General features: G+C 47.5%; 1 protein-coding gene and 1 long non-coding RNA gene across 4 annotated transcripts in view; one reads left to right on the top strand and one right to left on the bottom strand.

Annotated features, from left to right (window-relative positions):
- The window catches only part of KDM2B (lysine demethylase 2B), a 121,921-nt gene extending 108,770 nt beyond the window's left edge, over positions 1 to 13,151 (bottom strand). The window contains exons 1-4 of one of the 2 annotated variants that reach the window (XM_058531377.1): positions 13,014 to 13,151; positions 10,859 to 11,003; positions 7,839 to 7,917; positions 6,545 to 6,591 (exon numbers count right to left, since the gene is read on the bottom strand). In XM_058531377.1, coding sequence (XP_058387360.1) covers positions 6,545 to 6,591; positions 7,839 to 7,917; positions 10,859 to 11,003; positions 13,014 to 13,151 — 409 coding nt within the window. Of the gene's footprint in view, positions 1 to 6,544; positions 6,592 to 7,838; positions 7,918 to 10,858; positions 11,004 to 12,060; positions 12,504 to 13,013 lie in introns of those variants that run through there. The other variant, XM_058531378.1, reaches the window with a different exon arrangement.
- A 96-nt stretch (positions 13,152 to 13,247) lies between these two features.
- On the top strand, positions 13,248 to 20,714 carry LOC131398155 (uncharacterized). Of its 2 annotated transcripts, XR_009216838.1 has the most exons (4): positions 13,265 to 13,324; positions 17,825 to 17,986; positions 19,917 to 20,039; positions 20,151 to 20,714. It is a non-coding gene; the product is annotated as an uncharacterized LOC131398155 (long non-coding RNA). The 2 variants fall into 2 exon arrangements; XR_009216839.1 differs by lacking the exon at positions 17,825 to 17,986 and having other exon boundaries at positions 13,248 to 13,324.
- Positions 20,715 to 21,837: the final 1,123 nt, after the last annotated feature.

Genomic DNA, 21,837 nt, shown 5'->3' with positions numbered 1-21,837 from the left:
TCGGGTTAGGATTAGGGTTTGGGTTAGGGTAGGAAGTCGTAAAGCTAAAGCATGGGTTTTGGAAACACCGGGAGCTGGGTACAGGTCCTGGCTCCACTGCCCACTAGCTGTATGGCTTTTACCCTCAGAGCCTTAGATCTCTTATCTGGAAAAGTGAACAATAACACTTAATTTATATGATTACTGGTGAGGACAAAATGATGTCATACGGTAAACACTCAGTAAAAGATACGTGATTATTATATAATTGGATGAATAAATGAATGCTGAATAAAGTGATTTGTCATGAAGATTTTTCAAGAAAATGGCCAAAGAAAGTATCACTTGGGTTGGGTATGCTCATTAGAGAGAAATACAGTAAAGAGATAATGTGCAAGACCCCATAGCCACGGGCCATGCCAACCCTTAGTGACATAAGTATGGAGAGAGAGTGGGGACCCAGCACTTTATGGATGCATTTTCTCAGAGGGCTTAAAGCATCTTCACAGGTAACTAGAATTATGTCTTCCCCAGTCTCCCTATCCCCCCAACTCCCAACCTATAGATGTGACTCCCAACCTATAGATCCCAGTCTCTTAAATGAACTATCTGGGATAGAGATCCCGTTGAGGGTTGGGCCTCGGGGTGCACACAGATTAGAGCATCCAGAAACAGACCCACACATGCAGTCACCTGATTCATGACAGAGACAAGACTTCAGTGCCATGGGGAGAGGGTGTTTTTCCAATAATGGTAGTGGATCAACTGGCTATGCATATAGGAAAAAAAATGATCTTGACCCCTATCTTGTACCAAACACAAAAATCAATTCCAGATGAACCACAGATCTAAATGTAAACATTCAAACAACAAAGCTTTTTGAGAAAAACATATGAACATTTCTGCGACCTTGGAGTATGCAAAAATTTCTTAAACAGGACACAAGAGGAAGTAACAGACCAAGAAGAGCTAAATGGTCTATGTTAAAATTAAGAATGACTGTTCATTCGAAGATATTTTTAAGAGTGTGAAAAGGCAACCCACAAAGTAGGAGAAGATTCTGGAATGTGTACTCATATCCAGAATATAGAAAAGACCTTTATGTCATGGGCTGAATTATGTCCCCCCCAAATTTATATGTTGAAGTCCTAACCCCCAGGACCTCAACATGTAACCATATTTGGAGATAAGGTCTTTAAAGAGATAATTAAGTTAAAATGAGTTCTTTACGGTGGGCTCCAATCCAATAAGACTGGTGTCCTCATAAGAAGAGGAAATTAGGACACAGATACACACAGAAGGAAGACCATGTGAAGACATAAGGAGAAGACGGCCATCTACAAGCCAAGGAGAGAGATCTTTGAAGACACCAACCCTGCCGACACCTTGATCTTCTACTTCTAGCTTCAGAATTATAAGAAAATAAATTCCTGTTGTTTAAGTCACCCAGTCTGTGGTACTTTGTTATGGTGGCCCTAGCAAGCGAATACATCTTACAGTCAATAAAAGACAATCCTTTAAAATAATGGAGAAAAGACTTGATCAGACATTTCACAAAAGAAGATCTCCAAACAGCAAATAAACATATGAAATGGAGCTCAATTTCATTAGTCATTAGAGAAATGCAAACTAAAACCACAATGAGATACAACCACACTCCCACCTGTATGAGAGCATGGCTGAAATGAAAAGGATGAAAACACCAACTCTTGGTGAGGATGCGGAGCAATCAGAACCAGAACAACCTACTCTGGACAATTACGTGACAGTATCCACAGTATCCAGTATACACATATTCTACGACTCAAGCAATTCTGCTCTTAAGTATATGCTCAACAGAAATGCATCCATCTGTTCACCAAAAGTCATACTCTGGAATGTTCATAGCAGCACTATACATATAGCCTTAAAATGGCAGCTATTCAAGTGCCCATTAACAGTAGAATGAATAAATAAATTGTGAAACAGTCACATAATAGAAAACTATATAGCAATGAGAATAAATAATCTACAACCACACACAACAATATGGATGAATCTCGTGAACACAAAAATTCAGCGAAAGAAGCCAAAACCAAGAGAGGACACCCTGTATGATTCCACTGACGTAAGTATGAAAACAGGAAAATTCACCCATGCTATGAGAAGTCAGGATGACAGTAGAGGGTAGTAACTGGACCTGAATAGTAAGTGGACAAGAGGGGTTGATTCTGGGGTGTCAGTTACCCTGGGTTGTTCAATTTGTTAAAAATCAATCGAGCTGTATGCTTACTATATGTGCACTTTTCTATATGTATATTATACTTCAGTAAAAAGTTTTTATTTTTAGTGTACAGTATTTCATAGAAATGAAAAGTGCCTTTTTTTTAAAGGCAAGGAGCTAGGAACAGAGGCTAGGTACCTGTCTTCCCAGTGGGCAGACAAAGAAAGAGCCTGATTTTAGGACTTAAAGAATAGAGTCTGTAGCCCCAAGTTGTAGCCCGAATAGCTGGCCGTGCACCAGTCCCCTTCTCAAAGAGTTACCTCCCAAGATACAGGGCCCGGGGAGGGGGAAAGAGACTGGAAGACAGAGGCTGAGATCCCACACTAACTGGGAAAGCTGGTCCAACCTCCCCCATACACTGCCCTCCAAAGCAGAACTCCCATTTATGGTAGGGGCATGTTTATGTCTCCCAGCAACACTGGAGAATCACTCCTTCCCCACGCTAGTTCACGTGGTTCTGCTGGGCAGACCCCATTCACCAGCTCCGGAGTTGGGAGGTGTGCTAAGCCTATGAGAGCCAATCCAGAGACATCTGATGGAATTACTGGAGGGTTGGGAAGGAAGACCCTGAGCCCGTAGGATGGAAGCCTAGAGCTGCTGGCTCCCCATCTTTGGCATCACATGGGGAGAAGCCAGCCTGAGAAAGAAGCAGAAAAAGGAAGCAAAAGAGGGAAGCAGAAAGGAAAAGAGCCGACTTCTTGAGATCTTGGAGCATCTAGATCTAGATGTGCCTGGAAGTCACACCCTGAACCTGTTACGTAAGCCAATGAACTCTGTGTTGCTTAGGCCAGCTTGAGTAACATTGGTTGCTTATGTCACTATGACAAACGTACCCTACTGCTGCTCTCCGGAAGCCTGTGTGCACTCTCAGAGACTAAAATGGGCATCATAATACCCCATGCGAACTGCAATTACAGGCATCCCTCACAATGTCAGAGCAGGCTATACCTTTACAAAGCAATTTAATATTCACCCATCCATTTGATCATCACGGAAATGCCAAGAGAGATGGGGTGCAGGTATTACAATTCCCGCTTTCTTTGCCATCCTAGACTTTTCAAGAGCTGGCAAGGATGTCGGGACCATCTAATTGGATCCTCTTGCTTCCAAGACGAGAAGAATGAGGCTCAATGAAAGAAGAGGCAGCCTGGACACAACCAGAGCATAATAAAACTGCAAAGGGCTTGAACATTCCTCAGAAGGGCCAAGAGCAACATTATTAAGATTGTGATGTTGCCTGAACCCCAGATTTGAGAATCTGGCTTTAATCCTTGCTCACAAAGAGAATCTCATCAGATCCATGTCCTGCTGTTATAATAAATAATAATGGGGACCATTTATGGAGCACCCATCATCAAGCATAGCGTTAAGCATTCATTCATTTATTCATTCATTCATTTTTTCTTTCTTTCTCTTATGGAATCCTTCCTTGAGGCAGATTTCTGCTATTAGCTCCATTTTGCAAGGAGGAAACTGAGGCTTAGGCAGGTTAAGTAGATTGCCCCAAATCACTCAGTCAAGTGAGCTGGGCCTCAAAGTAAGGTTGTCCAACAGCAAAGGCTGGGGCTGGGTGGAGGCACCGGACCAAGTCGCCTGTGCCAAAACTCAATTTATGGGGTCCATCGTCCCATCTTCTGTCCACTGCTGGAAAGTTTGCCCCCTTGTGCTCTGACATTCACTTCCTTCAGCATTTCCAGAATCCGGCTTTAAAAAAAATCTATCTCCTGAGCAACCCTTGCCAATTAACCGAGATTCTTCTATCTATCATCAGCACCATCTCCTTATAGCCAGTTGGTCTCCCTTCTGAGTTAACACACTTTTGGGTCAATCATTCAGACTGGATCATCCGACACACCCTCTGGCCAGCTGCCTTCATCTTCCACACAGCCACCAGGGTCAGCTCTTATAATACATAAATCAGATCACACCACTTCACAACCACTAGGATAGCTATCGTCAAAAAGACAGACAATAACTAGTGTTGGTGAGGATGTGGAGAAATTGGAACCTTCATACCCTGTTAATGGGAATGTAAAATGGCACAGCTGCTTTGGAAAACAATCTGGAAGTTCTTCAGGAGGTTAAATATAGTTACCCTATGACCCAGCAATTCTACTCCTAGCTATATACCCAAAAGAAATGAAAATGGATGTCCACACAAAAACTTGTACATCAGTAGTCATAGCAGCATTATTCTTTTGTTTGCTGAGGAAGACTTGCCCTGAGCTAACATCTGTTGCTAATCTTCCTCTTTTTGCTTGAGGAAGATTTACCCTGAGCTAACATCTGTGTCAGCCTTCCTCTATTTTGTACGTGGGTTGCCACCACAGTATGGCTGTCTACGAGTGGTATAGGTCTGAGCCCAGGAACCGAACCCGAGCCACCAAGGCAGAGTGTGCCAAACTTAACCAGTAGGCCACGGGGCTAGCCCCAGCAGCATTATTCTTAATAGTTAAGAAATAGAAGCAACCAAAATGTTCATCAACTGATGAATGAATAAACAAAATATAGTCTATTCGTACAATAGGATACTATTCATCTATAAAAAGGAATGAAGTAGTGATACAGGCTACAACATGCATGAACCTTGAAAACATGTTAAGTAAAAGAAGCCAGAGACAAAGGACCACATATTATATGATTCCACTTCTATGAAATGTCCAGAATAGACAAATCCATAGAGGCAAAAAGCAGATCAGGGGTTGCTAGGGGATGGAGGGAGAAGGGAATTGGGAGGTACAGGGTTTATGTTGGGGGTGATGGAAATGTTCTGGAACTAGATAGTGATGATGGTTGCACAACATTGTGGATACACTAAAAACCACTGAATTGTACACTCTAAAATGGTTAAGTGGTAAATTTTATGGTATGTGAATTTTATCTCAATTAAAAAAAGTTTTAATCATTTTACAACATATGTATATCAAATCATCATTCTGTACACCTTAAATTTACACAGTGATGTATGTCGTTTATCTCAATAAAATTGGAAAAAAAAAAGTGTTTTAAATCCCCTCCAAGAAAATAATCAGATCACATAGCCACTCACCTCACCCCACCTGAAAACTCCCCAGTGGCTTCCCATTGCACTAGGAGTCAAACCTAAATTCCCTACCAGGGCCTATAAGGCCTGGCTCTGTGACCTCCCCCATCTCTTACTGCTTTCTGCCTCACTCCTTCCATTTCTTTCCTACCTCCTGGCCTTTACCTGACTCATCCCTCAATCTGGAATGTTCTTTCCCACAGCAGGCCCCAAGGCCCTCCCTGACTGCCCCATCTAAATACAGCTCCATTCTATTACCCTGCTTTATTTCCTCATAGTCCTTGTCACCTTCCAAGAAGATACATATTTTTAAAAACTCTTTACTTGGGCCAGCCTGGTGGCATAGTGGTTAAGTTTGCACGCTCTGCTTTGGTGGCCCAGGGTTTGAGGGTTCAGGTCCTGGGCACGGACCTACACACCGCTCATCAAGCCATGCTGTGGCAGCCTCCCACATACAAAATAGAGGAAGACTGGCACAGATGTTAGCTCAGGGACAATCCTCCTCAAGCAAAAAGAGGAAGATTGGCAACAGATGTTAGCTGAGGGCCAATCTTCCTCACCAAAAACAAAAACAAAAACAAAAAAAAACACAAAAAACCTCTTTACTTCTTTGTTGTCTGTCACTCCCAGCAAGAAGGCAGGGGTCTTGTCTACCATGTTCACAGCTCTGAACTTGCCTGCCATGTAGGAGCTACTTGAGAAACACTTCTGGAAAGAATGAATATACTCAACACCTTCCTGTAAAATCTGAAATGCTGCCTGCTATCTGGTCAGGAGTCCGGAGCGTGAAGGGCTCAGCCACACTCTGCAGGTGCTCAGAGAGTTAATAAACATTTGCTGGGCGCTCAGGGGCAAGCCCCGCCCTAGACCTGTCTAGAACCCTGAGGAAGCAGGAAGAATGTCTAAAAGTCTTTTAGGGGTCACAAAGCACGCAGCGTTTACACAGCAACCCACAAACAAACGCAAAGGAGAGATCTGAGATCGCGTTGCTGACACCCAAGCTGGAGGCTAGGGTCCAAATCGGCCTCGTAAAACTGCACTGGCAAACACCTTCTGTCACAGCTTCTTATGACTTTGCAATCTGACCTGTTCTGTAGAATGAGACGGTTGCAGCTCACACCTGCTCCTGCCTCCTCCCATAGGGACTTTCTTTTCAGAGGCAGTTAAAGATCTAACCAGGCAGGTGGTGAAGGCCTCCTTCCCCTTCTCCTCCTCCCTACTTCAGCATTTCTGAGGCACACACACAGCAAGCAACTTACCCACCAGGAGTTTGACATCTCGGACTGTGAAATCAGGGTCAGGCATCCTGGAAAAAGTGGAGCACAGACACTTGGTGAGAAGCCAGAAAGTAGTGTAGAGTAGACCCAACTCTGGGGGCAGGAGGAGGCCATTTTTCCAAGCGGGTTCCCTTGCTCTCAGTTTGGGAACCCAAAATGAGATAACCCCGAGGGAGGGTGGTAGACCCATTGGTGCTTCAAAGGAGGGTCACCTCCAAACCACTGAGCCCCTTCCTCACCCCAATAGGCAAACCAAACCCCCTCACTCTCCCCGACACCTGAACCCAGCACTGCTACAGAAAAGAGGATGGGACATCCAACGTCCACCCCACTTTTCCGGGCAAGACTGAAGTGTGGTGTCAAGGGTAAGTGCCAGAGCTGGGCATTCAAACCCTGCTTTCTTTTAGGGTGGGCGGCCTTCTCTGTGTCTCTTCTTCTAGAAAATACTCTCCATAAAGAGTTGTATGAAAAGTGGGAGGGACCCCTTTAAGTTCAGAAGGAAAAAAAGACACACATCATACCAATTCCAAGGATTTGATAACACTGGCTATGACTGTAGTGACATTCACTGTTAATTAACAATGATGCCAAAGGTTTAATTGCTATTCGTAGGAATGAGACTCTTGAGCAAGTCTGGCAGTAGATGCTGGAGAGGGAGGCAGACCAGGATGACACCCTCAGCCTCCTTCCCACCCCTGCCCAAGGGGTGGAAACCTGTTCTTCCAGACTGCCAGCCTGCCTCCTGGATCTCTCCCCCACCTGGAGTTCTGACAGATCCCTAGGAGAATGTAAACGGAACAAGATGTAGTGGGGAGGCAGGTGCTAGGGCAGGCAGCGCAAGGGGAGACATGGGGCTAGCATCCTAGAAAATGCACCCTCCCCGGAAAAGGACCAATTTCCCACATGGGGGAGTCTTGGTTTAGAGGCTGGCCAATCCCTTTGCAGCTCAGGCCTTGCCTCAGTTTCCTGATTTGGGGAGAGCAGCACAATTCTCTTTAGGAAGTCACTGCACGTTAACTGGGGTGGGTCAGGGAAAAAAGTCAGCACTGTTTAAGTACCTTATGTCCTCTCTGCCCAAATTCTCTGAAAAAGACCAATTTTTGGAGAGTTTTCCCCTTTGTCGTGCCTTGAACAAGGAGATACTATCCCCAGATAATGAAGAAAGACCCTTCTCAGCCATGAGAGGTGGGAAAAAGGGTGGAGGAAATCCATCCCAAGGTATAAACTGTGTTAGGGAGGGAGACAGGGAAAGAAGCAATTAGTTTCAGCAACTTACTTAATTCCCAGTCCATCCTTTTCTCGAAATATCAGAGGAACCCTGAGAGCTTCTCTCTGCACGTACTCGTAGTTGAAATCTGTTTGGATGTTGGAATGAAAACAAGTTGGTTAAGTCATGAAGGGGCAAAGGCAGCACGATCAATTGGTTAGGGGAAGAAAAATGATGGAAGAAGGGGCAAGGGTTATACTAGATGCAGGCACCAGCCCTAGGGCCAACCTCCCTAGAAAATGACAGGAAAATGGATTAGGCAAAGCCCAAGAGAAGCCATGCCAGCTATCAGCTCCTCTGCCTACTCAGTCATTCTCTGCATGCCCCACGGGTCAGAACTTGTCAATGAACAGCCCAAGGCCGAGAGGGTTGGGGAGGGAGACTCTTGAAAGAGTCCCACACAGAAAGAGCCCCAGCTATCGCTGAGAAAGAGGAACAAACAGAGAAATGCATCCCAAGCTGAGCTCAGAAAGTAAAGGGACTGCAAAATTGAAGAATGCCACCTGGGAGGATCTGAAGCCCCAGAGAGGAGGCTGGGAGGAGGGTTCTCATTGTAGCCGAGCATCAGGGAAGATCTTATTGTAATATCCTGCATAGTGAAGGGGAGGGGGGAAAAGCCGGTTTCCCTGGAAACTGTGTATTTGGTGCCAAAATAACTAGGGAACTGGGCACAGCTTTGTTGTCTTAATAGTGAAATTCTGCTGTAGCCATCGCAAGACTTGCTTCAACTGGATAACCAAGAGGGATGCTCCCAGGTGAGGGCTGTGCAAGGAGGGCAGGATGAGACCCAAAGAGAATTCACAGCGTGGTTTTGTGTCTGAGGTTTGTCTAGTGTCAACCCCAAAATCCTTACTGAAAGCCCTGGAGAATGAAGGAGGCCTTGGTTTCTATCCTCGAGTTCCAAAAGCAGGGGATCTGACCTAACCATATCCCTAAATATGGAGGTGAGGGAGGCTGAGATAAACCTGCACATCCCCAAATCCTCAGGTAACTGAAGCAATCCACAGAGGCACAAGCCCTCCCCAGCTGGTCGGAAGGGAGATAGAAGAGATCTCAGGCCACTGAAGCCCCTGCCGTGGGGAAACAGTTCACCAGGGCAGCTTGACAGGGGGGAGGCCAACACAACTCGGCTCAGAGGAGAGGGAGAGAACAAAACCAGAGCTGGGGAAAGCCCTGACCTCAGCAGCTCAGATCCCCAGGGGCTCACAGTGAATGGGGATTCCTAAGGATTTAAAGGCAGAGAAGTTTAAGAAGCTTCTATTTTGAATCCAGGCTAAGGGCTCCTTCTGTTTCTCAGCTCCTCCCTCAAGTTTTGGGGCCAGATCTGAATTAACTGCCAAAATCCTAGGGCCCTCTCCTTTGAAAGGAGCCTGGACAGCAGATTTAAGGAATCTCCCTTGCTGGAACCCCCCCATACACACACACCCAAAGCCCACCCCCTGGGTCAGCTTCTACTTCCTCAAAGGAGCCTGAGAAACTGCTCTGAGATCCTGGGCAGAGAATTCCTCACAAATGACCAGGAAGAGTTTGCATATTGTTTTCTCATAGGATCCGCGTAAAAATGGGAAAGAAGGGAAAGGAATTAAAATCCTATTTGTGCTAAGGAAATTTAAATGCAGTAGCCCCCTGGACCGTCCGCCACGGTGTGCAATGCTCTTAAGACCTGGCAGGCTAGAAGAAATTTCTTCTTCCCTCCCCCTACAACCACCCCCTAGCACGGAAGCCAGCGCCCCAGGAAGCAATGGGCACAAAAGAGAAACTTCAAAAATGCAAAGCCAGGACGGTCTCTTCTAGGGCTAACTCCACAGGCCCCACCACTCAACCGGAACCTGGAGGCGGGAGGCACTGCCCCGTTATCAGCTCACTGAGGGATAGAAGGGTTTTCCAAGGGGAATAGGGGATAAACAAAATGGAAAAAGAGTAACATAAAGGAAACTCGAATATCTGAAGGGGAAAAAATGAACTTACAAAGCCAAGGAGGGCATAAGGAGATGCCGAGGTAGGCAGGGGCATCTCCTGACCCCCAACCCCACAGGCGGACCAGGGGCCTCCCAGGGCTTCTGGAGGCCTCAGATCCAAGCCAGAGCATCACCCCAACATCTGGAGAACACTCCCAGACACCTTCCTAGTACCAAGGTCAGGGAGCAGTTCAGATCCCGAAGGTGTCAGGCTGGGGTGGCACCCCAAAACTGAAGAGGCTTCCCCAACTTCTGCTCTAAACTGGCAGGGCCCACAAGAGGGACAGTACTCTCAAGGCCTCAGGCCTGGTAAGAGATTGTTTCCCAGAGGGGTGCTCCAAGTCTTCCCTTCAAACTACCAAGGGACAGGGATCTCAGCCTTAAGCCTGAGCGGGACAGTGCCCTTACCCTCAGTGCCTACTTCAGACTGTCAGGGCTTCCAGGCTAGAGGCCTCAGGCTTAAGTGGGGGCTCCGGCCAACAACTGGGAGCTCACCCAGCCCCTGCTCCAATCTGGCCGAGCCCGGTGAGGTGACGGGGTTCAGCAGACCCCAGGCCTGAGGAGGCGTCACTCAGTGACTCCGGGCGTCCCCAGCGCCAGCTCGTAAATGGCAGGGCCCAAAATGACACGGAGTTTGGGAGGCTTCGGGCCTGGGGGAGACCTCACCCCAATGCCCCAGGGGCGCCCCAGCCCCTCTCCAGCTAGGCGAGGGCACCTCATGCAGCGCAAGGAGCTGGGCCGGCTCCGGGAGGGGTAGAATGCGGCGCACCGGCCTCCCTCCATCCGCTCATCTGTCCTCAGGTCCCTCTGTCCCCCTGCCCCCTGGCTCTGCCCACCCTGAGGCTGGTGGTGGGCGCAGACCCGGCCTAGGCCCACGCCCGGCCCCGGTTCCCGCCTGCCCTCCTCCCTCGCCACCCCACCCCACCCCCCCAGTGCTCGGCCTCGTTTCGTCACCGGATCCCCTGGAATGGGGGACGCGGGCGCGAAATACGAACCCAGCTACCGGCAGCTCCCTCCCCACGTGCGCTCGGCCCGCGGCACGGAGGGCGGCCCGAGGAGGGGGTGCCTCACCTTTGCCCTCCATGGCGTGCACGAAGTCCCCCTGGTACAGCTGGCTGCGCAGCTTCTCCTCCAGGCTGAAGCCGCGGACGCTGACGATTTCCTCCACGTCCGACAAGTCCTCGTTCTCGTCGTATCTCTGGCGGTCAATCGGGCGCTGCGAGGACCCAAACCAGAGAGCCCGGGACATTATTGTGGGAACTGGGGGTCGCCTCTCACCCTGGGCCCAGCTCGAACAGGTGCAGGAGCCGTGCGCCCCCTGCACCCCACCATTGCGACCCGACGAACTTTGCGCAAATGCCAAAGACGCTGAAAATCAGGATAACGAGAGGGGCCCGCACCCCCAGGATCTGGCTGCGCCCTATACAGGGCACTCCTCTCCTACAGCTTTGGAGGCCATGCAAGGGACATCTGGGGCGCTCTCTCTTGCCCCCCACCCCCAAGAGGTGTTGAGTTTTGCCCACTCGGCCGGGAGCCTGGTTATGTAACCAGCGAAGGGGGCTCCGCGCACGGGCTGGCGGGGCGTTTGTAGGCCCCGAGAGGAGCCGCCGCAGCGCCCGGCGGCGCTAACAGCAGCCCTGGCGGCGGCGGCGGCAGAGCCGGGAAGCCGGAACCCGGGGCCGGCGGCATTTCTAAGACTGGAGCCGCCCCCGAGCTACCGGGGAAGCTGGAAAGCTGAAATGGAAGGGCTGAGACCCCAGCCGCCCCCGCCGACCGCCCGCCAGTGCGAGAAGAAGAGGGGTGGGGGGGGTCAGGGCTCTGGAGGGAGAGAGGCAGACAGCCCGCCACAAAGCTCCCATCGGAGACCCCCAAAACGCACCAGCAGCTGCCTCATCTCCCCACAAGCGCGCGCGCACACTCACTTCCTAAGGAGACTCCCCCACCACTCCCCGCATCCCCTGCCTCCTCCCTCCACCGCCCAGCGCCCGGCCCCGCAGCCCCCCAGATTCCGGGCGAACCCCGAGCCCACTCAGCACCCCCCACGCCTTTCTCCGCTACTACCTCCCCACTTAAGTGTCTGAGACTCTGAGCCTCACAAGGGACTGGAGGAGTAAGCTGCTTGCTTCCTTTTGCATGCAATTTATTATATTTTTTTCCGGTCCTCTTGCAAGATACAGAGAAGAAAAGAAAAGGCAGCAAGAAACAACAACAAAAAAAATAGATCTATCATATACCAGATACAGATTTGGAAAAAAAAAAAAAAAGCTACACACCAATCTTCTTCCAGAGTCTTTCTCTGCCTCCATTTTTTTAGGAGAGTTCACCAATTAATTGTCAACACTCCTGCCCCCTGCATTTTGGCGGAGGGGGGAAGGAGAGAAGACCAAAGAAAACAAACCAAAAATAAATAAATAAAGCAAGCCAGAGCCGAGATCTACAAAGTTTTGCACCAACACTTAAGCAGATCCGTTTGCAAAGTCCTAGGAAACCATTTTCAGCAGTTGTGGGGGGGGAGGCGTCGACGTCATAATCCCCGGAACGTAAACATTGTTGCCGATCGCGCTCTGAGCCCGCGGCCCGGCTAGGTGGGGGGGGCACTCAGCCCGGGATGGGGGGGGCGGGGGCGGCGGCCCGAAGAGGTGTGGGGCGGGGAGGGCGCCCGGGAGGCACCGGGCGCCGTTAGCGCCCTGGCATCGCTGTTTTGTTGTTGGGTCACGAGTGCGCCTCTGCACGCAGGCGCCGCCGCCGCCCGGGAGTTGTGTGCAGAGCTGACTTTTGGAGGGCTGAGTTGCAGGCGGCGGGCGCATCCCGGAGATGGCGGGGCAGGGAGGGAGGGAAGGAGGAGGGGTTGAGGAGGGAGGTGCAGATTTGCACGGCTGGCCTCAGCGGGAGGCGCGGAAATGCAAGCCGAGCTTGCTGGCGTGAAAGCCCCCGGGGCCTGGCACCCCCAAAAACGACCCCCCACCTTAATCCCTGCCCCCATTTGCCCCAGGCCCCCACGGGCTACCCGGCTTCCTCTTCCTTCATCCACCCCACCCCATTACCTACGTGGCCGTCCCAAATGCAAAACATTTTGTATATATAATTCCTTTTTTTTTTTTTTTTGCTTTTCTACTGCATGTCTTTTGGGGGGGGCTGGGGGCGATCCTCTCCAGACCCCCATATGCGAACCTGCCATTGGAGAAGGCATTTGGGGATTCAGGAAGAAATTAGCGCAGCTCCATACCTGTACGGACTGCATGGCTTTTAAACTTCGGGACTCAAAGATATGGACCCACACAACACACACACAGGTACAGGAAATATAGCCAGACCAGAGCCTTTTCAGACCCAAGCTGACCGGAAGACGTTGCCTTTCATTCATTCATTCTGCCCGCGTCTGTGGAGTCCTTTACTAGGCGACGAGCCCTGGAACAGAAATTGGACATTTTTTAAAGGTCCTTGCGCTCGCCAAGAGGAGGAAATAGATGCTCAGGAGTGAAATACCGAGAGAATCGGATCTGGCGCCTCCTAACGCAGCTGGCAAACAGGCGAAGGGTAAGCCCCTATTGGCCGTTTATAGGAGAAACGTCGGTGGAAAGGTGCAAGGCGCTCTGGGATGGGGCATGGGGAACTTTGGGCGCCCTTGGTTAATCCTATAGAGCTTCCTGGCGCAGGTATCGGCACCTTCTATACATATATGAAGTATCATTAGATCTGGGTGTGCTTCCATGTCCACATATCTAGCTCGCTGTGACCACCCCAAAACTGGAATCCTAAACGGCTTGTCCTGTAATACCATCCTGAACAACAGCCAAGTCGACTTTGGTTGTGAGAAAAGCTGGCCTTAAACATGCCTCCAGCCCAAGTAGGCCTGATCTTGGGGGTTAAGATCATGATGAGATGACATGGCAGCAGGGCTATATAAAGGATAATGGTAGATGCTCAAAGTAGACTTTGCCAAAATAATTCCTATACTTGTAATTTTATTTCTGCCATTAACCCTGTGGGATAGTTGGAGCAGGTCATTTTGCAGATGGGGAAACTGAGGCCCGGAGAAGTTATGAATCTGGATGATTGCTCTGCCCTCATATAGTCCCCATATCAACACAGCGATCAGATATGTGGGGAGGAAGTGGCTTCCCCATCAGAGATCGGATGTGAAACATCAGCTCCATGTTGGTCACCCTAAGAGACAGCTTCCCCCTAACTTACCTTCAAGTTTCCTGTCCTGTCTTTCTGTATTCTTTTCCACCACCACCCCCCCAACGACTACTCTTTGAAGTTTGTTTTAATCCAAGTCCACTAGCTGTGAAAAATTTTTAACTAGGGATGAGGCAGGCAAACATCAAAATTTTGTTTCCAAACTGAAATTGCCCGCATTGGCTCAGTGGAAGTGAGAATGGTTTTGCCTTCAGCCTCTGTCAAGAGCCAGGGACCATTTTACTTGCTTCTCTCTTTCTCACAAGAACCCTTTAAGGGAAATAGTCTTGTTATTACTCATTTTGCAAATGAGGAAACTGGGACTCAGAAAGGCAAAGCCACTCACTCAAGATCACACAGCTTGTAAGTGGGGTTGCTAGGGCTCAAACTGGAGCCTGCTTCTGGCATCACATGCTTTTTGGATATTGACCATCTTCACTGCTCCCACATATTGAAATGAACATGTTCAAAGGAGGGCCTGTGGGCTGGAGCATCTTGAAAAATGAGTCAAGTGGAATAAAGCAAAACTGTGAAATAGCACGCTTGGTCTTAATTCTCCTTTCCTCCCAGAGACCCTTCTTTTTCCCCATGTGGCCTCATGGTGTCCCCAAAACCTGGTGTCAGGAAAAAATCCAATGGCAGGCACCTTAGTGTAAAAACAGTTAAGTCCATATATCACCCCGATGGGGAGTTCCTGGCCTGTCAGAGTGGGAAGGGGTTGAGTAGTCACCTAATTTAATCCCTCCCTTTACAAACCGGGAGGAAACCACAGACCAGGGAGAAGAATGGGCCAGCCAGGGGTTTATTCCCCCTTGACTCCCCCAGAATGCCTACCCTGCCGCCTGGTCCTAAGTGGTCACTCAATAAATGTTGGGCCCTTGATGGATCACCTTCCTCAGCGATATTTGCATTTTCCCTTTATCAGTAATTGGCAGATGAAAGGCTTTGTCCTCCTGTTGAAAGAATTTCAGGCATTTGCTCAAAGTGGGGGTGGAGGTTATTTTGGGCCAAAGGGGGAAGGGCCAAGACCCTTGAGCTCCCAGTGGTGGCTAATTGTCCCAGAGGAGTGGACGTAGATGAGAGAGAGGAGGGAAGCTTAAGGTGCTTCTCCAAGACAGGTATTTTTTCTTGCAGGAAAAAAAGACCAGGCCAGTTGTATTTGAAGTATAATAATAATGACTTCCTGGACCCTCCTCCTCATTCTTACAAAGGGCCCAGTCAAATCCTGGCTGTGTTGGCCCCATTCATTCATTTCTTAATTCATCAAAGGTTGACTGAGCAGCTCTGTGCTCTAAGACCTAGAGGATACAAGAACCAGCTCCGACTGTATACGTACTCCAGGCTGGGCAGGGAGTGGACAGACGGCTTCCCAAGGGAGTTAGGAAGGGCTGATTCTGGAAGGAACCCTCAGAATCCAGAATCCTTTTCGAACTGTTAGAAACTGAAGCTGTTGTGTGATTCACATATAATTATAATAGCTCCTGATTTTTGAGACCTTACCATGTCTTTGAGCAAAGCCACTCACATTTGCTATCTCTCTGAATCCTCGTCAAAGTACTATGCGAGAGGGTCTGTAATTCCCCACTTTCATAGCTGAGGCTCAAAGAGAGGTCAAGTTACTTGCCCAAATTTTACAGCTGTGAAATGACAAAGACAGGATTTGAACCCAGGGCTTGTAGGAATCTAGAGCCTGCAGGCTTGACCACTATGCCTACCTGCAGGGCTGTCCCACAGAACGTGATGGAAATGTTCTATGTCTTCACTCTCCAGTACAGTAGTAGCCCCTACACACATGTGCCTATTGAGCAACTGAAATGTGGGTAGTGGGATTAAGGAACTGAATGTTAAATTATATTTAATTTTAATAAAATTTAAATAGCTATGTGTAGCTAATGTGTCTCTTATTGGACAGCACAACCTTAGATTGTTTTCCAGAATTTGTCTTAACTCACCTGCCAGGCTATACATACCTCACAGTCTGATTTGGCACTGAGTCCCCATCATCAACCTTCTGGAAACATTTGTGGAATGAAGGAAGAGTCCCAGAGAAAATAGAGTATTGGAATGATGAGGTGGGGGAAGAGGGCCAGGGATATCTGCAAAGGCTTCCTAGAAGGGGCTATCTGGTACATGCGAGCATCTGAACTGTTAGCCCTTAAACCGCACACTCTGAGTACCTGCCAAGAGCACAGCACTGTAGGCACCTGGGGATGCCCGTTGGGTATAGATTCTCCCACCTGCCCATATCTGACAAATAAACTTCTCAAGGACAGATCATTGGTGATAGAGCAGAAAGTCTTAGAAATGGATAACCATTTCCTGACATATATCCATCCTACTGATCAACTCAAACACAAAGATGCAATCCATTGTAGCTCAATTTGCAATAGAGAAAGATTGAAAATCAATCTAAAACTTGGGAAACTGATTAAATAATTCTTGGACAATTTGTCTGCCCAATGAAATGCTATTATCAAATCACTAAAAAGAATAAGATAGCTCTATATATACTGGTGTGGAATGATGTCCACTTATGTAAACCAAAGGGGATATATCTATGTCTACTATATTCTTCTGTATACACAGAATTTTCTTTCTTTGGAAAGAAATACAAAAAAAAAAAAAATGGAGATAAGAGAAGAAAATCTATTCTTTGGGACGGGGTGAAATTCTTACCACATGTGTGCATTTGTGTTGCCTGATTTGGGACCTTATAAACTTAATTTTATTTTGTATGCTGTGGTGCCTTTTAAATTCTGTACTATGTACATGTTACCCACTCAAACATGAATTTCATTTGAGTCATCTTTTTTGAGCTTTTAAGGTTCAAAATCAGGCAAATCTAAATCAAATAAATATTGTTTAGGTATAGATACATAAATGGTAAATAAAAACAAGAGTGATTAACACAAAATACAAGAAAAGACTCGGCTCTGGGGCAGGGAAGGTGCACAGCGAGAGGTACAGGTAATTTTCTGTTTCTGGATCTAGATGGTGGGCACCTGAGTGCAATTCTTTAAAGTGTACTTAAATATTTAATAAATTCTATCGTATTGATGAAATATTCCACAATTTTAAAATTGTTTTAAAATCGCTTTAAGTCTTTCTCCCCCATTCCCACCCACCCAGTTTCTCTCTTCCACACTGCCATCCCTAGAAAACTTGTCAGCAAGTCTCTTGGATATCCTCCCAGACACAGTTATGCATTTGCAAACATCGACGTATGTTTTCTTTTATTGTGTCACACAAATATACACACTGTTCTATCCCTTCTTTTTTCACTTAATATGAACTTGGAGATCTTTCCATATACTGTCTGTAGAATTGCCTCATTCTAAAATAGTATTTAAGGATGAGGTAAATCTGAATGTTGTGAGACAGGAAAAGTTCAAGATTGCTTAAGAAACACAAAAGGTCACAGAATAATGTGTATGTTATGATCCCATTTATATTAAACCATATATGTTTAAACTATCTATACTATGTTGTATAGATATGCCCCAAAAAAGCTTGCATGGAGCAGCAAATTATTGTCTGATCACTTCTGAGGAGGGGAGAAAATTTTGAGGGGGTTATATAGAGACTGTATTTGCATATTATTTGCATTTTTAACAACCATTGTGCCCTTTATAATTTATCAAATATTTCAAACATAAAGGCATAGAAAATAAACATGACAAATAAATATAGCAAGGACTTGTGTATCCACTGTCTAGCTTTGCCAAACCCTAGAGTTTTGCCATATTTTGTATTATTTTTGCAATTAAAAAAATACTTTGGAGGACAAGAGACCACCTCTTTTTGTTAAAGTGGTTCGAGTTTCCGAAGACCTTCCTTTTTTTTTCCCCTCCTCAGTCCCTTGCAGATTGAAGTACTGGGGCAAGAAAGAGCAGAATTACATAACAGCCTGACACAGGCTTCGGTCATGTGGGGAAGACTTCAATTTATATCTAGAGTTCTGCATTTTCTAATATCCTCTTCCCGTGCGAGGATTGGAAGGAAACTTGGAAATAACAGGTGAGTTAATTAAGGGGTTAACGCCAGGAAGAGAGTCATAAAAGTTCAAAGATACTTTCAAAACTTGCATCTTTGGATTGATCGACAAGCGTGTGAGCCAATGGAAACCAAAAACCAAGCATTACTTCATCATGCTACATTCTCATTGGTTGCCAAGCCCCGAGGGCCAGACAGCAGGGCTGGCAGTTAACCCTTTCAGGGATGATCATGCCCTTATATTAATGTTATTTTGAAAGATGAAGTAGGGATAGACGAAGAGCCTAGAAAGGTCCCCAGACCTTCAAGTGCCACCTTTGGATCTCAGCCCAGAAGGCAGAGTTTCGCCCCTCAAAGGAACACCAGGGGACAAATTTCTTGGAGAAAAGTTTTGAACTTTTAAAATGGGGAATCAGCTGACCTTGGTAAGAGGAGAGGGGAGGAGAGAAGGTGGCTTCACTTTTTTTGCTGTCAGAACAGAGACCAGTGTTGGAGACTATTCCATGAATCTTGCAGAGCCATCAGTCACCGGGAGGATTGAATTGCATTTCCTGCCCAAAGATGTAGACACAGATGACCTTTGCAGCAGCCCTCAGACGCCCAGTTCACAGCTGGAGAGAGGACGTGTCAGCATTTACTTTCGGGTCTCACCCTGCCCTTTGTTCAAAATTCAGACTCTTTGTGTTCAGGCTGCTGCAGGGGTTTTTGTAGCTGTTGAGGCTGCTGATTTTTTTTGAACCTCCCACATCTTGCAACTTCTGAGAGGCAAACTATTTGGCAGAAGATAATATCTGGAGGTGCCCCAGAGAGAGAACCAGAATAGACACGGGAGAATTTTAAGAGAGGCCATTGGGCCTTTTGGCTTTCCCTATTGCCCCTTCCTGGGCTCCCTGAATGCTGCAGGCTGGACTGGATGGAGCCAAAATTCCAGCAAAACGAATAATCATGCCTTATGTTTACATGGCTCTAATACAAAAAAGCTTTTACATGCATTACCTCATGTGAAAGAAACGGCTAGAACAGAAGCATTTACATAAAGGAACATTCTAAATCCCCAAATACGGTGAGCTACGTGACATTGGACAAGGTGCCCAAACTGAGCCTCAGTTATCCCATCTGTAAAATGGGGGTCATAATATCAAACGTCTAAGAGTTATATGAGGATTGACTGAGCCAATGTTCTATAACAGGGTGGTCGGTAAATGGTGTGTCTTCATTAAAACAAAGTTGACCTCCTGGACTTCGTAACCCTAACTAGCTGTGGACTGGGGAAACTTAGTTTTCCCCCAAGGGAAGACTGAAGGGGAAGGCTGCCTGAGATGGGTGGAACAGCCCTGCTTTTCTCTCCAACATCCTTTCTCTCCCCAACCAGTCTCCTTCAAAGCCTGAACGGCTGAACTGTTTTGAGTTCTTTGAATAAACCTGCTTTCTCTCCTCCAGGCCTTTGCATATGCTGATCCCTTCACCCAGAGCACCCTCAGCGCCAGCCCCCCTCCTCTCCATAACTCTTACTTATCCTCCTGGAATCACTTAAATATCTTCTCTTTCCTGCCCCCCTCATAATGCTGATCACATTCTCTCATTGTTGCCTCTGCTCTCACCAGACTGTGAGCCTTGGGAGGGCAGGGACCCTGCTGTCTCATTCACTGATGTGTATCCTACCTAGCACAGGGCGGCACCTGCTCTAAGAGCATGTGTAGAATGGAAGGCCAGCGCCCCAACTGTGCCTCCCCTAGTCCCCAAATTCATCACCCTTCCAGAAATCTAGGAATAACAGTGCTGAGATTTTCTCTTTTCCTGGCTAGCCGTATTATAACACCCTTTGCAGATGGAGTCAGTGGCTTTTTAAACCTCCTTGGAATGATATTCATTAATTCACCAGTTATTTGTTGAGTGCCTCCTAGATTCACACATAGAGTGGCCTTTATAGGAAACCCTCCTCTTCACTCCGCAGCAACTATTCACGGCAGAGGACAGGCCTTTTGCCCTGGGGAGGCTAGGATGTTCTGAAATGAGGAAGACGGTTCTTATTCCCAGCCTCAAGAGAGAAATCTCCAAGACCACCCCTTGAGAGCAGGTGAGTTTGTCCAAACCTAGCACAAAACCCTTTCTCATTCAGAACACTTCTCAGAATTATAGTAAAATACTCATGTGTTAATAGTCTAATGTCTGTCTCTCTCATTAAAAGGAAAAGTCTCTGGAAAGACTGACCTTGGGCTTGTTCGCTGCTTATCCTCAGCCCCTAGGGCCTGGCTCTGTAAAATATGCTCAACAAATGTTGAATGAATTCCTCAAGCACCAAAATATGTCTATTATCAGCCTGAAAAACAAACTTTAAAATGTACCTCTTTGAAGAAGATGCAAAGGTTCTAAGAAGCCCTGATAAGTGCAACAGACAGATGGTGTGCCTGGGGGAGGTGGTGCTCTACACGTTTCTAGCTCCAAAGCCCGGGCTCTGGAGCTGGAGTAGACTGCGTCTGCGGTTTCTGAGGCCACCTGGGAGCAGGGGACCAGCTGTCATCGCCCTCGGCAGAGGCCTGCAAAGGTGCACTCCGCGTCATCGCCCCAGACCCCCCTGTCTGGGAGGCCCCCTCAAGCTAGTGATGCGGAGTCGGGGGAACGGGAGGCCACTATTTGCAAGTGAGTGGGGCTTCCCCAAGGCAGGGTAGGGGCTCCATCGCCAGCCTCTTTCAGTCTCCCTATTTGATGCCTGGAGGCTGGAGACCCAAAGGGTGGAAGGGGGCGGGGTGCAGCGCGGGCTGTGGGGGCAGGGCAGGGACTGGTGGGCCTCGGAGTGACCAACGGTCCCAGAACGACCTAGGCGGCATGCTCCTGATCTCTGCAATCGATTCGTCAGCCTGAGCCTTGACTCCAGCCTCAGCATCCGCATCTCCCACAGGCGATCACGCGTAATGTCTGCCCTGGGCACTACACTAACACATCAGTACAGCTTTGTGAGTCCTCTGCTCATCTGGGTCAACTTACCTCCCTGCCAGATGTTAAGCTCTTGGAAAGAAGTTTGATGCTCCTTTTGTCTTCACCACAACTCTAGGCACTCCGTAGGCTAGGCACACAGCAAAGAGTGATTGGCAGGATGGGGTCCTCAGTCCTTCCAGAGTCCTGACTTCTCAGCCTATGAGCTGTGTGCCTGTGGGGAAGTGACTTCACCTCTCTGAATCTCATTATTATTTGTACCAAGGGAAAAAAAGACAGATTGTTGGGAGGATGAAATGAGATCACTGAAACCCCAGTCATCACTCTCCATATTTCCCTTTTCTGCTTTCATTTTCACTGATCACCATCTATTATATTATATATTTTACTTATTTGTTTTGTTTATTTTTTTCTCCTCCCACAAGGATGTCAGATCCTGAAAGCAGGGATTTTATTCTGTTTTGTCCACCTCTGTACCCCTAGCCCCTCAACAGAGTTTGGCACATGGTAGGTTCTCAGTACATATTTGTTGAATAAATGAATGGATGAATGTAAAGTGATTAGTATTTGATAAGTGCCAAATAATGGTAAATATCATTGATTTACCATTGTGATTAAGAACTCAATCTCTGGAATCTAATTGAAAGCAGTGTAACTGGGGCAGGGGAAATTTAGCATCAGGATATGAGGTTAGGAGCTCTGGCTGAGAAATCCCGTCTGCACCATTTACAAGCTGTGCAACCTGGAGCAAGTGACTTCACCTTTCTGCTGCTGCTGTAAAATGGAGGTAATAATAGTACCTCCCTGGGACAGTGTGAGGATAGGAGGAGATGGTAAACGTAAAGCACTTAGTAGAGTGCCTAGTACATAGTAAGGGCTCAGTAAGCAATGACTATCATTACTCATTATAGTAATAGTAATACTCAGACTAGAGGTGACTT

The sequence above is a fragment of the Diceros bicornis genome, chromosome 35 (assembly GCF_020826845.1).
Source record: "Diceros bicornis minor isolate mBicDic1 chromosome 35, mDicBic1.mat.cur, whole genome shotgun sequence".
In the NCBI taxonomy this organism is placed as follows: Eukaryota; Metazoa; Chordata; class Mammalia; order Perissodactyla; family Rhinocerotidae; genus Diceros; species Diceros bicornis.
The sequence above is the reverse complement of the archived record's forward strand: the minus strand, read 5'-3'. Positions and strand labels throughout refer to the sequence as shown.